At 42.0% G+C, this 17034-nt stretch overlaps 1 protein-coding gene across 1 annotated transcript; it reads left to right on the top strand.

Annotated features, from left to right (window-relative positions):
- Window positions 1-256: 256 nt before the first annotated feature.
- Window positions 257-12828, top strand: LOC108360805 (protein dopey-1 homolog). Its single transcript, XM_017613246.1, has 10 exons — window positions 257-409; window positions 2631-2812; window positions 2906-3839; window positions 4197-4516; window positions 4600-4942; window positions 5004-5965; window positions 6034-10859; window positions 10929-11124; window positions 11185-11530; window positions 11599-12828. Exons 1-10 carry the CDS (start codon window positions 257-259, stop codon window positions 11818-11820), a joined length of 8484 nt encoding a protein of 2827 aa, XP_017468735.1. The 3' UTR covers window positions 11821-12828.
- The last annotated feature ends 4206 nt before the right edge of the window (window positions 12829-17034 follow it).

Here is a 17034-nt window from a genome sequence, read left to right as displayed (position 1 = left end):
ACCAGCTGTTCCGTTCTCAGAATAAAAATTTTAAAGTGCCAAACGAGCTGAAGCTACTTGTAAACGTAAAAAAGCGGGGTTTCCCATGCTAAGATTGCATACAATTACAAATTACTATCTATATTTGCATTTTATTGTATAATTATGCATTTTTCTATTACAGGTTTAACTAACAGCAATCGTCACTAAGCAGTTCAGTAGAACTTTAAAAACTAAACTATTGGCTGGGAGGCGTAAAAGCAAACAGTACAACAAGATGGATACTGCCGATGCTTTGATGGAGGAGAAAAAATTACTGGCGGAAACTAAGTATCGTAATTATATGTCAAATATTGATAAAGCATTGCGCAACTTTGAATATTCAAGCGAATGGGCTGACCTGATATCGGCACTTGGAAAGCTTAGCAAGGTATGAAACGTCAGCGGGTGCGATTTATTTGGTCAAGTGTTACGCATATTTATATATGTATATCTTAATATTTATTTAATATTTTTTTCATATGATATGTTCATACATATGTACATTAGGGTGGTCCTTAAAAAACTAAAATTAAAGATTTTTTTCAATGATAATTTTTTTTTCATGTACATAATACCCAAAATCGGTACTACCATAGTCGAAGATATCACATAACCTTAACCGACTCCAATCGGGGCCAAAATTTATATGTGATATCTTCGACTATAGTAACTCGACGTGGGGGTTGAGGCTTAGGAAATTTGATGTAAAAATTTGCATCCTACATTTAAGGACCACCTAGTTGTACATGCATACACTTGGGATCAGCTAAATAATTATTAAGCCAGCAAAGTTTTAATCAATATTGGCTATTTTTCTTTTGTTTATTTACTCAGTGTTTAATATTTTATCGTTAAATTCTAGCTCGCTATATTTAAAAAAAAAACACCATATAAATCCAGATTTCAGACTTTGTGTAAAAATTATAAAAAATATGCAAATTTTTATCTAAATTTTCACAAGTTCTAAGTGCTCTGATAATTTTTTTCATACAAAAGAAATGTCGAATTTACTTTGTGCAGAAGAAAATGCGTAAAAAAATTTCCAAAATACAACGCAATTTTTCGGCAACTGCAAAATTGAACTTTCTAGAATTGAATGTACTAAGACTGAAGTTATTAAACTGTAGTATTAAGTTTTAAATTGTATAAGGCTCTTGGTGAGGGCCTTTCTAGTATATTAAGGTAACGATATGTATGTGTGTATGTATGTAAATATGTAGAAGTTATAACAAACAATTTACACTACACTGCAAATATTTGTTCGATTGGCACTTTGTGACAGGTATTGAGCTTGCTAAATATACCTTTTAGTTGACAATTTACAACTGAGTCATACAGAGCTGTTTATATACATATGTATATACATTATGGTAGATAAAAAAGTTACAGTGAAGATAACACTTGGGTGCTTCCTCGTATATAATTTACTGAATGGCTTCGTGGTGGTTGTATGATAAAGTTCTTTAGACCATTCTTTGTAATGCGGATGATTAATGCAATTTACCACGTAACTTTTAGCTGACAGTTATTGTTTTTAAGAATTGGATGTGTTGTTTATGCTATCTACCACGATCACCATGATTTTTTTTTTTTTTACGTCAAGTATAGATACTAGACCTTTTTTTTTGAATGCTTAAAGGTTCTAAGTACGGTAAGACATTTCTGGAGCTTTGAACAATGGTGCCATTTTAAAGCAGTAGTTAGAGAACCCCTCATGTGTATGTGGGAGCTTCGAAGCTACAGAAAGATCAGTGCGATATGGAACAACGCAAAGCCAACCAAGCAGACTTGTGGGGCACTACCAATGGGGATGTACTGTCAGATCTGCAGTGGTTACTGATAGTTAATAAATTAAATAAGGCCCCTGTATGGGGACCGCCGAAGCTAACATCGAATTAACCTTAAAAGTATACAAAAAGTATTTGTGAGCACTCTTGAATAGTAAATTGCTATGGAAGCACAATGGCGTTCTGGTGTGATGGAATACAACAAAAGTCCTCAGCGTCGTCTCGCGGCACTGTGCTTCAAGGCGGCGCTAAGAATAACTGCAACTGGTCCAACAACAATTTACTTATACCTACATACATACATATTTCATAGTTTAAACTAGAAATTGCAAATAAAATAATAAATTCAAGCCTCCAATGTTCAAAACTTTGTGTCTGCGATTTTCCTTCGGATTCTAATTTATGAACATAAACGTTTATTCGCCTCTTTTATCGCCTACCATTACCGGCATTTAAACATCCAAACAAGTGATAAGGGTTTCCTTTGTTTTCTGTAAAAATTTGGTATTTTAAGAAATTGATGCTGATAAGTGTAAAGAGAAACAATCAGGGAAATAAGCTAAAGGTCACAAAAGTACTTTTACCGAGCACACAATCACTCATACAACCATTAACACACACATTTTACGTTTGCGGTTGCTGATAAATGGGTCTATGACCTTTAAATTATTATTTTTTTTTTTTTCAAAGAAATCATGATAAATGTTTTTTAATACCACACATTAAGCTCTTTTGTAGCTAACCTTGCAATTTTTATCGCTCAGTTAACTGAAATTATTATAAACTTTTATTTTTTTCCCGTACTTTTTTTTGTGTCTCCAGGCCATATCCAGCAATACACAATATCAGGTAATACCGCGTCGCATAAAAATCTCCAAACGTTTGGCGCAATGTATGCATCCTGCACTGCCGTCTGGTGTGCATTTAAAAGCGCTGGAGACCTACGATGTAATCTTCAGCAAAACTGGCGCAGAGCGTTTAGCACAAGAGCTCTTCATCTACAGGTTGGTGGCACATTTTTTCCTCAACTTTATTCAGGCATAACTTCCAATGTTACTTCCGTTTTTTTTTTATATTTTTCGTTTTTTGCTTCTCAGCGCTGGTCTTTTCCCGCTACTTGGCTATGCGGCTATGAATGTGCGCCCCGCATTACTGGGCATCTATGAGACCTACTTCGTGCCACTGGGTGACAAATTGCGTCCAGCGCTCAGCGGCTTCCTTAGCGGTGTACTGCCCGGCTATGAAAATGGCTTGGATCACTTTGATCGTACGAATTCACTGCTTACACAGGTCTGCACCGCTGTCAATCCCACACACTTTTACACTGTACTCTGGGAATGTATGGCCACAAATGCATCGATACGCTTGCCGGCCGTCACCTACCTACTGGAGCATTTCAATAAGCGGATGAGTATGCAAGAGCAAGTATTTATTATGGGACATAATCGCGACATTATGATGTCTGGCTTATGCGCCTGCCTGAATGATAGCGTCATTTTAGTGCAGCGCAACACTTTGGAATTCCTGTTGCTCGGCTTTCCCATGCACACCATTTACTTGACGGAAGCCGATCTTATAAAATTGGTCACAAACGGTTTGAATACGATTTTGCGTCGAGATATGTCACTGAATAGACGATTGTATTCGTGGTTGCTGGGCAGCGAGGTGGCTAAGAATTCGCCCACATATGACACAGCTTCCTTAGATGGCCCACCAGCCGAGACAGAAACTTATTTTGAAAAACACTCGAAACACATTGTAATACAATCGCTGATTTGTACTCTAAAGTTCAGCTTAGAAAGCACACCGGTGGATTTGAAACCTTACAGAATAATGGTTTCACTGCTGGATAAAGCAGAAATAGGCAGCGCTGTACTGGATCATGTGCTCTGCGACATTATACGCACCATGTCGCTATCGAGCAGCAGTAATGTGGAGGTGGTAAAATCAGCTAATCTACTCTTTGCCACATTCGACCCAGCATATATTTGGAGTTTTATGACCAGCATGTATGACAAATCATGCAAGAAGGTAAGGGAAGTAGAGTTAAAAAATAAATGTAGAATTTCGAAGTAAAATTTAGTAATTGAATCGGTTAATTGCCAAAGGGAATAAGTCAACATTTTTCCGATATGGCAAATTTGATACTGACATAGGGCTGGTTTCTCCAACTCAACTTAACTTAGTTTAGTCACTTTTTGGACTTAAGTCAGAAGTTAGCCTACGTTTTACACAGCTTATTCTTGACTAAGTCAATAACTAAGTTAAGTTGATTTGAAGAAACCAGCTCATACAGTTTAGTATTTTAAGTTCCGAGAAAATTATTAAAAAGTTTTTGAGATTAATTTACTGAGATAAATGAAAATTTTCTTTCTCCCTTTTTTCCAGTCCAACAAATCTATAAGCCGCTCACAATCGAGAGCAAGACTGTCACGCAGTATTTCGCGCAGCAGCACTGAAACAAAATTTCAATGCGAAGTCGGCTCTGGAGATCCCAGTCTGGTGGAGATCTGTTATCTTACAGAATTCCTCCTGGAGACCATTTCTTTGGAAATGTACAATGAAACTACGCGCATTTATTTGCCCAAAGTATTCTTAGCTATCACACAGATGCTCACCATACATTTGGACAATATAGGCAGCGATGAAATCACTGCTTCACTGAAACTATGCATGAAAATTGTTTCGCGTGTCCAGCCCATGATAACGTAAGAAAGTATTTTTTTATTTTATTTACAAATTAAAATAAAATTCGTGTATACTTTTTCTCATAAACGCACGTTTCTTACAGTAGCCCCATTAAGTTACTGCCGCGCACCAATCACGGCTACTACTCATCATCCGATGAGAAAGGTGCCAGCGCTAACAAAGGCGTTCTTAAGAATACATCTATTGCCCAGGTTGCTGGCGCCATGTATGCACTGGAAAAGAGCAAATCCGACTCTAAACTAAATCATTTTTCGGGTGACGAGAGCACCATCATGTCGCATGGCAGGCATAAGGAAGGCTCTGTTCACAGCGCGTATACCGAACCGCCCATGCGACGTTCAAACTCCAATCAGCACATGGAACGCAAGAGTCCAAAAAAGAAAAAGGCCAAATCGACATCAAAATTGTCGGAGCTGGACAAGGAGGTTGGTATTATATTTGAAAATTCCCTTCAAAACAGAGAAATACTTAAAATTTTTCACATAGATCTGTCCCGACACCGGTCAAATTATCGAACCACAATCCTCTTCGGACTTAGATACGCCGCTGAGTATTAAGAAATTAAAATCTAAAGCGAAGACGCCATACATGCGCATACGCACGAGTCCTAAGAAGACGCGGCCCAAGAACATAGCACTCTCAGGCCCAAAATCATTGGATCCATCAATGCTCAAGACCACAGATGAAACAGATGATCAGCCGAAGAGCGCACCTGCCACTGAACAGTTGTCGAAGGATCGCGTTGAGGAGCTAATTTTCGATTATAATGATGTGAACGCCAACAATGAGCAAGAATTCACGATCTTGGAAAAGTGTATACGCCAGTATGAAATCTTCTTTGAGTTGTATTTGACGCGCCATGTGCTGCAAATCAAGCAGTCCAGCGCCGTGGATGAGGAGAAGTGTCGCATCAAAGTCGAAGTTGAACGCGATCAGCCACTAAGTGTCGAGCACATTTTCCAGAATGAGCAAATCTTTGAGGATCTAAGCCCAGAGCGCCTGCTGGAGGTCGAACGTTTATTCGACACACTACGTGTGAATGTAATGAGTCGCTCAAAACAGCTGCACAGCTTGTTAAATCGCTCTTTGGGTCACACGCTTGCTGCTACATCAACAGCCACTGATTCGACCACCAGCGATGCCAGTGATGACGGCGATGATTCACAAGATGCAAGTGTTTTGCAAAAATGCGATGAAAGAACAGAGCGACGCATACAAACACTAATGGATTTGCGGGTGTCGAATAGTCAACGTAGGGCCATCAAATTGGCAGCAAACTTGCTGGTGGAAATGTCAACATTCCCCAATTGTAATAAGAATATAGTGCTGGACAAGAATGACAAGGAGATACCGAGTTGGCTGAAGGTGCTTTGCCTTGGGGCCGCATATACAGAAAGTGATAAGGAGCTGCAGCTGGCGGCCATCACAACGCTCTTCGACTTGATAAGGTATGTGTGTGTGTGTGAAATAATACAGAAATTGTCTTCCTTAATGTTGATAATTTATCCTCTCACAGCCTCCTGAAGTCTCAAATCGAACACACAACCAGTCCCGGCGTCACTTTTGTGGTGATGCTGCCGCTGCTCAAATTCGGTCATGTCAGCTACATTGAACACAAAACACGCATCTTCCAGCTCGTGACCTCAGTACTGTGGAACAACCTAGGTGAGGCTGGCATAGATCCTGCACAGATAACCGCTTTGCTCTATCAGCTGCACAACTGTCTGGAGAGTGGACTGGTCGAAACCGTTATCGGTAACCGTATGTATGCACACAGCATGCATCAGCAATTCGCCGCCGCAGATGCGTTGGCAACCACCGGCTGGGGTGAGCAGTACAACAGCCTTCTACCGCAAACTGCTCTCCGTAATTACCGCTATGATCGCGCGCGCGATGTACAGTTGGTTTGCGCTTCTCCGGCGCGTCCGGTATCGCGGTCCGCCATTGAGCAGCTGAAGGAGAGTGAGTCGAAGAGTTTTCGCAAATTTGAATTGCTCTGGCATTTGGGGCGCGACAAGCAGCCATCAAAAGGCTTTGAGAAGACGCTGCTGAAGGTACTTGATACGCTAGCGCTGCCACAATACATGTCCGTACGCACCTGTGTCACTAAGTGGCTGCAGTCTGCATTGCTGCGTGGCGATTTGCCACGTCTCATCAAGCCGCTGTACAAGATTTTGTTAGGCCCACAAACGAAGCGTATTGGCATCATGCATTTACACTTGTTGCAGCAGGAAGACGGTGCAACGCTATCGCACTCGGGCGACAAACAACAGCAAGGCGGCAATCAAGGCGACAGTTCGCTGGAACGCGGTGTATACGCCATCAGCTCAGAATATGGCAACATCAAGTATCACATGGAGACTTCAAGCAGCAAGAAGCGCAGTCCCATACGCAGTTTCCATAAGAAAATATTCGGCGTTACTTTGAGCAGCAAAAATAAAACATCAAATTTTGTGAGTGACAAAACGCCACCACAAGCAATCGCAGCCACAGAAACCGCAGATGCAACCATTGGACTAATAGTTAATCCCTTGGATAATTCTCCAGACTTCGATGATGAAGGCGACAATGATACAGAGTGTGAAATGCTGGAAACAACTTCAAAAACTGATGCAAAAACAACAGAAAGTGTTAAGGTCGACGATGATGTCGAAGAAGAGGACGATGAAAAAGAAGAGTTGGATCCGCACGACTTCGAGCACGACTACACTGACGACTCGGAGAGCAGCATGTTCGATTCAGAGTCGGAAAATCGTGAAACTAGCGTTGAGAAGGACGACAGCCTGACGATAAGCTCAAGCGCTGGCGCCATTAATAGCAATGTAACAGTTAGCGGTAATCTGAAGCGTTTCGTTGGCGATTGCGAGCGCGTAACAGAGTTGCTTTCGCAACACGAGCGCACGAAGAATCGTAAAACCTACAGACTAACACGCGAAAAGACGCCCGGCGACTCGAGTCTGGCATCGGTCACCTCCACCACAGACGAGCAGTCTTCACTGGGTCCGCAAAGCCAGAGCGGCACGCTGGATGAGTCCGCTCATCCCGCCGATGAGTATTTCAATGCCAACAACAATACAAGCCAAGCTGATGCAGTAGCAGTGGAGACAAATGTGAAAAATTTGGTCGAGCCAATACCAGTGCCTCCGGCAGCCACGCGGCAACCGCAGCGTCAACGCGACGAAGAAACACACAAGCATAAGCAACACCGTGCGCACGGCACTACAAAGCAGCATAAGAAGAAACACGCCGCGGGCAAGAAATCACCAGGCAGTAGCGACAAGAAGCGCATGAGCTGCATTTCGAAGACCTCCACTGACAGCAATAACAGCTATTCCGGTAATGCTGGACCAAATAGCCTGCAGGAGGAGCACATCACTTGCAATTCGCTGCAGAGCGACGACGACGACGAGGGACTGTACGAATCGCGCTCACAATCCAATTCGCTCACAACCGCATCCACCATCAATGTGGAGGAGAAACGACGCACGCTCAGCTTGGAAACCAGTCAAAAGCCCAGCAGCCAGAAGTCTGAATGGGGGCTCACACAGGAAACGCTGGAGAAGAGCAAACAAAATTTGCAAATACTGCGCCAAAATGCCGCTGCCTCGCAGCAACAACAGCAAAGCGCTGGTGACGCGGGCAGCAAGCGTTCGTCCATGAAAAGTGGCAATTCGAGCATTAGCGCAGGCGATAGTTCCACACGTCTAGCCGCAGACCAGATGCCGTGCTACTACCAACATATGCTAATCTACGCGGGTGGTGCCTATGACACAAAACAAACACTATACGCATTCCAAACGCTGCGCAACATCATCACGTGTGACACGCGTACTTTCCTCTGCTTATCCATTACTACTTCTGTGGCTAGTGGCACGCTTAAGCAGCTGCTAATACGGCACCGAAAATGCATGCAGGGTAAAGGGTTCGCCGGCAGCATCAGCAACACAGAGTATGCGCAGAGCTATCGCGCCTGCATGCACTTGGAAGTACTCGTGACAATCTGTCTCTACTACGCGCGCGGCTTCTTCCACCACGAGGCGCGCTACGCAGACAGCGCGGCAGATGCGCCCACCGCCGAGGATGTAATGGGCAACTGCCGCGTGCAGTTGGAGAGCGTTGAGCTGTTGTCGCTCATTTGCGCGGAGCTGATTGACATTGTGCGCGGCATGGGCAAAGGGCTCGCCTGCTACATAGCCGATCTCATGGCGCGCTGCAAGCTGCAGAAGGTAATATTGCACTGCCTCAACTCATCAGTAAGCATGTTTACCGTGCAACAGCGTCAGCAGCGGCAACGTGCCACCGCTGACTCGCTACCAGCACGCATACTTAACTTTAACAACCCACTGGACGATCAATTACACGCTGAATCTCTACAGCTGCAGCTGCTGCGTCTACTCATGTCTGTGATAAAACTTGAATATGAGGTGCAGTTGTTGAAGCACGAAGGAAGCGGCGCGAACGTGAGCACCGCCAGTGGCAAAGAAGATTCCTCGGGCAACATATCGCCGACGCGCCTATCCAACATTGCCGGCGATTCGAGCGCCACTAATGTCAAATACTTGCCTAACTGTTTGATTAGCCAACAGCCGATGTTTTTGGCCGCAGTGCTGAGCGCTTTACAGAATGAGCAGCTGCGTCATCTGCACCGCAACTGGACCGACTTGGTAACAGCATCACTAAATTGTTTCAGCTGCGGCTCCCTGACAAACATCGTCATAAGCGTCGTCCATCAACTCTGTCACAACATTGATCGCATTGCCAAGCTGACGCTGAAGGAGCAGAGCGGCTTTCCGCCAGACTACGTCGTTTCACAACTGGAGGCCATCACAATTCTCTGCCACTACTGCCTACTCGACAATACGCAACAGACCACGCTCTCACACCTTTTCAACCAGGCCTACCCACAAACCAGCGTTGCCGCGCAGAGCTCAAACACCGGCCAGCTGCTCAACAACATTGTGCATTCGTTCCTTTCCACCGCAGCTGCTGCTGCCGCCGCCGCCGCCGCTGGCACATCACAGTCATCCGAAGCGCAGGCGCCACGTAACCCACAGCTACTGGCAGCGCGCAACGCCGTGCTCTCACATCTCTCGCGCATCGTCACCAGCGTTGCTGCTGTGTGGGACAGCGAATTGGGTCAAGTGCGCCCGGTAAAACAGCAGCTGATGGAATTCTTGTCGCCTGTGTCGCTGCATCATGGTGCCAACTTCCTCGCCGCAGTGGCAGTCACCTGGCAAGAACGCGGCGAAGCGTATGCCAAGCGCGCCAAGCCGCTATCCATGCTCAGCATTGTCGAACAGTACCAGCGCAATTCGGCCCCACAAGCTTGCGCCGAGCAGCTCAGCCTCGTAACGCTCGTTTCCAGCATACGCGTCATGCCAATGGACTCATTCGTGCAAACGCTGCATCAGGTGGTGCGCAATCCGCCGCCAATACATCGACCGCCCGTGCATCTAACCATAGAAGTGAGCGCGCTGGAACTGTTCTACTTCTATATGAAATCGGCGCCCGCGCCACAGCTAGGTGATTCCTGGAGCTCTCTATTGGCGCTGCTGCGCGACGGTCTCAGCTTGACGCCGCCAGCACAATTTGTGCTGCTCATGTTGCTCAATGAATTCGTGCAACGCTGTCCGCAAATGCCATTCCCTGACAAGAAGGACATACGCGATTTGCACGACGTGACCGCGCGGCTGGTCGATTCGCTCTCAAATGTAGCTGGCTCTTGTCTGGAGCAGACCACTTGGCTGCGCCGCAATCTTGCTGTTAAAGAGGACATCCATCCCCTCACATCGGAGGGCAGCGTACGCGATAGCATTGGCGGTCAGCAGCAGCAGTATGCCGCGCAGGCGCAAAGTGTGCTGGCCGCCACGTTGGCCAATCTGCTGGACGTGGCTTATGGCTCGCAAGAGAAGGACAAGGTGGTGAATATTATTACAACGCTTTTGTACAACATAACGCCATATTTGAAGAATCACACGTCGCGCAATGTGCCAGCCTTCTATGCCTGTTCCAGCCTGCTTGCCAGCCTCAGCGGCTATCAGTACACGCGCAAGGCGTGGCGCAAGGATATGCTTGATCTGCTGCTCGATAACTCCTTCTTCCAGCTGGACATTTCCTGTCTGCCATTCTGGAAACAAATAATGGACAGTCTAATGACATACGACAACACAACATTCCGCGAGCTGATGAGTCGGGTCTCGCTCACACAGACCGGCAGTTTGAATATCTTCACATCGCGCGAGCAAGAGTACGAACAACGATCCATGCTGCTGAAGCGCTTGGCCTTTGTAATATTCTGCAGCGAATTCGACCAATACCACAAGTATATGCCCGAGATACAGGGTGAGTGTGCGCTAACATTGTTTTGTGAACTTTTTTCTCATTTTCAGTAATACATATTTTCTTCCGCAGAACAACTCGCCAACAGCTTGCGCCTACTCTCCATGGTGCCCTCGGTGCAGGCGGCTGTTTTCCTTTGCTTCCGCGTGCTCTTACTGCGCATGTCGGCCGATCATGTCACTTCATTGTGGCCCATTATAATCGCTGAAATGGTGCATGTATTCCTAGCAATGGAACAGGAGCTGAAATCAGATAGCGAGGACTTGAGGTAAGTAAACTTGCAAACAAAAAAGCGCAGCTTTTTATAATCTTTTCCTACTAACGGCAGCCAACAGATGCGTTTACTCTCCGGCATGGACGTCTCTTGGTCATCGAATTCCTCTGGCAATGGTTTGAGTTCACAAAATCAAGTCACACACTGGCGCTCAGTGCAGCTGGAGGCTTCCAAACTACTCGAGTTGGGTTGTGTATTGCCTGCGACCAATTTACCGCATTTCCAAATGTATCGCTGGGCCTTTGTTGGCACCGAATTCGATGTACACGAAGACGTGCCCATTATGAATGGCAGCAGCGATGAGCAGATAGCAACCGCAACGCTGCCTACAACGATTTACGTACCGCATATACGGCGCATTGCGCGGCTAATGGATATGAAATATGCAGTACACTCACCGGTAAGTTTAATGCGCTGTACTAACTTACTTACTTTTCCGCACCATAACACAATTTTTCCTCGCTACAGACGAATAACGTGAAGCGTGGTCGTCATTTGATGCTCACCTATCAGCAAATCAATTCGCTAGGGGATTTATACGGCTTCTTCTCAACCCTTAGCGTCAATTGCCCCAATCCACATAATCATGCTGACATCGACAAGGAGGTTGCTAGCTGTTTGGCCGAAATCGAAGATGTTCTAGCTAAAGATTTCCTAGAGAGAATGCCGACGAGTACAACGCCGAGGTGAAAATTAGTTGCTGCGATACGCGAAGTCGCCGGCGAATTGGAGTCGAGCGGTAGCGCTTTCAGTAGTCGCGTTACAGCGGCCTGTCACTTCAAACTATTGCATTACCATCAACAGCAACAACAACAACAACAGCAGCAGCAACAGACGCATGCCGAAACGAGCTACACGCTCAGCAGCAATCACAGCACCACCACAGCTACAACTAAGAAAAATAATTTCCCATTCTATGTTTGAGTCAAGGTAAAGCGCAGCAGGAGAGGTAGGAACAGCCGAGAGATGGAAAGATGGTATATACATACATACATACTTAGATGTGTGTCAATTAATGCGAGAAATGCACTCAAGCGAAACTGGCTATTAAAGGAAATAATAATGAATAAAAAAAAAATTACCTACCAATATTACGCTATGTATTTATAATTATCTAAACAACTATTAGCTAATATGCAAAGAAGAAGTAATAATTGCGATAAACTGCAAGAGCTGCATAATTATGATACTTATACTTATACATACCTACTACATTAAATGCATACATACATATACATATATAAAGAAAAATGCATGCATACATGCATAAAAAAACAAAAAAATGCTGATGGAAGTTGTTGCGCGAAATTGTAGCGCCAAAAAATGCAGAAGTGTGTGGCAACAGCTTACTATTTGAATGATTAGCATTTAAATGAGAACTATATACATACATACATACATACATACATTTATGATAATCCCGATAATTGTAATGATATTTGAAGATGATAATGATGTTTATTGAAACAATGTGAACAATAAAGTAGTTGAAAGACGGGCGGTGTCAATGTTGGTTGGTGATGATGATGGTGGTGGTTGTCGTTGATGTTGAATGTTGAATGTTGATTGTTTGGTCAAAGACAAATACAATGTACAAACATAAATACAATCATACATACTATGTACATACATGCAACAAAACCCCTCGCACATTGCCACACCAAATGTCACTGTGTGCAATTATGTTTGTTAAATACGTATGCGGCGTTTTTGTGATGCACTAATAGTGTGGGGGGAAATTAGAGCTTTGTGAGGGGAATGCAACAAGTGCATGCGAACGCACTTAACCCCACAACGATGAGTAATGCTAACCTTTTTGCCCGCTTACAATTACTCGGAATGCAAAGGCAGAAGAGACTGTCGTCGGTCATAGACCGTGTGGAGACGTGGAATTAATCTATATTTTATTGTTAATTTACATGTATCATCGTCGTTAAAGCAAAACGCTCTAAATGACAAATTTTCATTTTTAGGGGAATACAAATTTTTAAATGGAAATAGGAATGAATGAATTGTTTTCAATGATCTAAAAAAAATGTATTCCAAGAAGTTCGTTTCAGGATATTACTAGAAATTTAATATAGAGGATTATCCCAGACAACTAACAAATTATAAAAATGTGTGCGTTTCGTCTCCATGAAAAGCACCCACTACTTTGGCGGTATTAGAGTTATGCGTATAGACACCTTTCTGGTTGATTACCGAGCATTTTTAAATCAATAAGACATTACTTACTCAAAAAAATTACGGAGTTCTTTAAAATGGAATACACGAAATATGATCCATCCCAAAATCCTTTGCGTTACATTTGAAAATTTACTTTCGTTTTTGGCACACACACACACTATCATGGCTCACCTACAAACCTGCCAAACGTCGTAAAGTAAAATCTAATTTACGGTTAATTTAGACGCCTTGTTGAATTTTTCAAAAGGCCACACTGTTTTCAATGTGCGCAGTTTAAGACCGTAACCTTTGTAATCCATCCTATAGAAGTCTGGTCATCGGCCTGTACCAGTTGAAGTGATGTGGAAATTAATTTTACGCCGCTTCCCTTATATCGCTATGTTTGGCACGTTCCCGGTGGTGATCTTAGCGTCGAACAAAAAAATGTACGTACAAAAGTTGTGGAGTGGAATGAAATGGATGAATAACTAATGGCAGACTTTGCCATTCGAATATGTTACGTACTTTCAACAGAAATTGTTGAAAAATTGGGGAAAACCGTGACAATGTAAAAATTTTTCGCAGTTTATGCTAATTTTTTTACAGAGGCATAACTATTATAAGAGAAAAGAATAAAAGTCAATCAATAATCATTATATTAAGATAAATATTTTTCGAGTCATCTATAATAATTATTCAAGGACTTGTATTATAAAAGTCCTTCCATAATAATTATCAGAGAGATAAACATTTTAAAGTCTTCAAAGACTTTTATCTTAAGACTTGTATTATAAAAGTCTTATAATAATATTTATGAGCACGAAAAAAATTTTAAGTCTTAAAAGACGGGACTTATTCAGGACCATTTCAGGATTAGTTGTGACCAGTTCGGGGCAAGGTGGGGACCAGTTCAAGCCCAGTTGGAGAGTAGTTGGGGCTTGGTTTGTAGACATTTTTTCGACTTTTATAATATATGTAAGTCTCAAAATAAAAGTCTTTGAAGACTTAAAAATATTTATCTTGCTGATAGTTATTATGAAAAGACTTCTATTATATAAGTCTTAAAATAAAAGTTATCGATGACTTACAAAAATTTTCTTATACATAATTATCATCCAAAGACTTATAATTCTTACGAAAATTTAGATGGCTTTTTTAAAACTCCGCCACGAAATGATTATTATTCTGGGTCTCTGATTATTTACAATAAAAAATATTTTTTTTTTAACCCTGTATATAAAAAATGTGGGAAATTAAATTCTATAACTTTTTTTTTCGAAAAACGCTGAATAAGCTTGCAAATCGCAAGAACCAAAAATTCAAGATGACGGAACTGGTAACATTTTTTGGTAATAAAATTTTACGGTTACAAAATCTTCAGTAACGTGCAGAATAGAGCTGGGCTCAAATCGTCCCACACGATATCGTACTACTCGTCGCGTAAAAACACATTTTTCGGATTATGGCATACGTGAACGTACTCTTTGTCCCATTCAGCTTATACTGCCTGATGTATCACGTAATTTTCTTTCGTATCGTTTTCGATCCAAGAACAGATGTTACGATTCGATCCCTGTTAGTGTCTGAAATAGTGAATGTCCGGTTTGTAGCAGTGTCCGTATTACCGAGTTAGCAATGTATGGCCTACTTGAGGTTGTGGCCGCCTTTTCGATGGTTAGTCTGTCGAATATCAAACATTCTGTTTTGGTTTTGGGTGCATAGACGCCCGCTTGTATGCCGTCTGGAGTTTTGGAGCCGTTTGTATAGCTTTGGAGGGTGCATGAAGGCTGCTTCGCTACACACTTACTATATTATCAGCCCAATTCTGAATGCTCCCGGGTAGTTTGTTTTCCGGAAATTCGCTTCTCCCAAGAAAGAAATCCTCCAATAATTTACTCCCAGGGAATAGCATTTTCGCCGAAAATTTGGGTGGAGCAAATTTGAACTTCGAAAAAGCTGTTTGACACTTTTTTGAGAAAAAAAATTCGATAGAAATCTGTGGACATTGCAATAAGACCCGTCACAATCCCATTAAGTTTGCGAAATTCAACATTTTTTAGAAAAAAAACTTTCCAGCTCCATTTCTTCGCAACAATGGCCACCATTTTCACCGGACTTCTAACCAATGTATTTTTCCATATGGTCCATTCTCAAGGCCAAAGTATCAGCAAAAAATTTACGAGACAATCGGCGCCTTTAGGATTGTTCTTAGCCGCCACTGGGGCAATATACTACCGAACCACATTCGTGCATTCTGTGCATTCCAGCGAAATTAATTTTGCCACCTGCTATACGGATATTTGAGTGTAGAGGGTCCAGTTCTAGAATTACCTCTAGCTTGTAGTAAATTTAAATGCCATTCAAAGCCGCCAGAAAACTAAATTTGTTATACAAATAACAAAATACTTCAGCATAGACTTGACTTGGTAAATTTTGAATCATCACTGATCTTACTTATATACTTAGCTTAAATTGTAATTAAAACGAGTGCGTGATGTATACTTATACATATAATTGATGCAATAAATCGTGGTTAAATAGTATGCAAACATATAGACACATTGAAAGCACTAATACGGCTTCCATGAGTAGAGCCGTTTGCTTATTTGCCGTTTAACCCACAATTTAAAAAATGTATAATGAGATATTCACGAAGATGATTTCACACTTAAGTAGATGCAGCAAGGGAAGGTAAACCGCTGATGAAGTCACAACTAACACCCTGTAATGCAAAGTAAAATTTGCATAGTGAATCAGCTTCAAAAGTTTAAAAAGAAAATCCACAAAGAGAAAATGTGTTTCACTCTTGCGTATGGCATTCAATAACAAAAACCCCGCGCTGTACTCTGGATGCGACAAATTTTTGGAAAAAAAAATATATGCATTGCATATAGAGAGCGGTGGAGAAGGTTAATATTTATATTTATTGAAATAGCTACCAAGGCATATTCAATAAGGTGGAAGTGATTTCGACAGTTCTCTCTTTTTGATTGCGAGAACTTAATTTTGTTGTCACTTTTACCAAGCAAGCTTTAACAATTTATTTGGTTAATTGTTACTTTTTTTAAATAAAAATGTTATTTATTTTTTTAAGAAAAAAATCAACAGACATTTGTACATGTACATATAAAAGTAAAAGTTTTTTGGAAGATTTTGAGGATACAGTTTGTAGCCCACTAAATTTTTTTTTTGTTAATTTTTGGCAATTTTTTTTTATTTTTGCTACGGTGTGGTGCATTTCCTCCCAACTATGTTTGACGACTTGTTTTGTGTGTGTGCATATGTATGTACATATCTACGTATTAAGCAGAAACTGTGAGCGCAATATTCTCGAACTTGAGAGTTTTCGAGTTTCTTCGAGCCCGACTTGGAACTTGCTCTCTCACCAATGCTAGATAAATAATAAAACGGTCGTTATTTGTGCTTTTTTATTGCAAAATTTGAAATTCCAAGAGAGGCTTTTTGGCCGCTGTATTTAAATTTAATGCCTTCATTGATACTTAACTCTTTGTACATTTGTTTTGAGGTTTTGTTTTGACTGCCACGAACGATCAGCAATGACTCTCTATAAAGGGTGTTTCAAAGTTACATATGTAACTGGCATTCAATAAGTTTTTTAATATCTCAAACCGAATTCAAAATTTCCAAAAAAGATTCTATCCTTAAAAATCGTGTCTCTCTTATCTTAAAAATCTCTTATCCTTAAAAATCTTGTCAACATATAAGAATAGATTAAAT

The sequence above is a fragment of the Rhagoletis zephyria genome, unplaced genomic scaffold, assembly GCF_001687245.7.
Source record: "Rhagoletis zephyria isolate East Lansing unplaced genomic scaffold, Rhagoletis_zephyria_1.1 Rzeph_scaffold_00631, whole genome shotgun sequence".
In the NCBI taxonomy this organism is placed as follows: domain Eukaryota; kingdom Metazoa; phylum Arthropoda; class Insecta; order Diptera; family Tephritidae; genus Rhagoletis; species Rhagoletis zephyria.
Note: the sequence above shows the minus strand (reverse complement) of the source record. Positions and strands in the feature narration are given on the sequence as shown.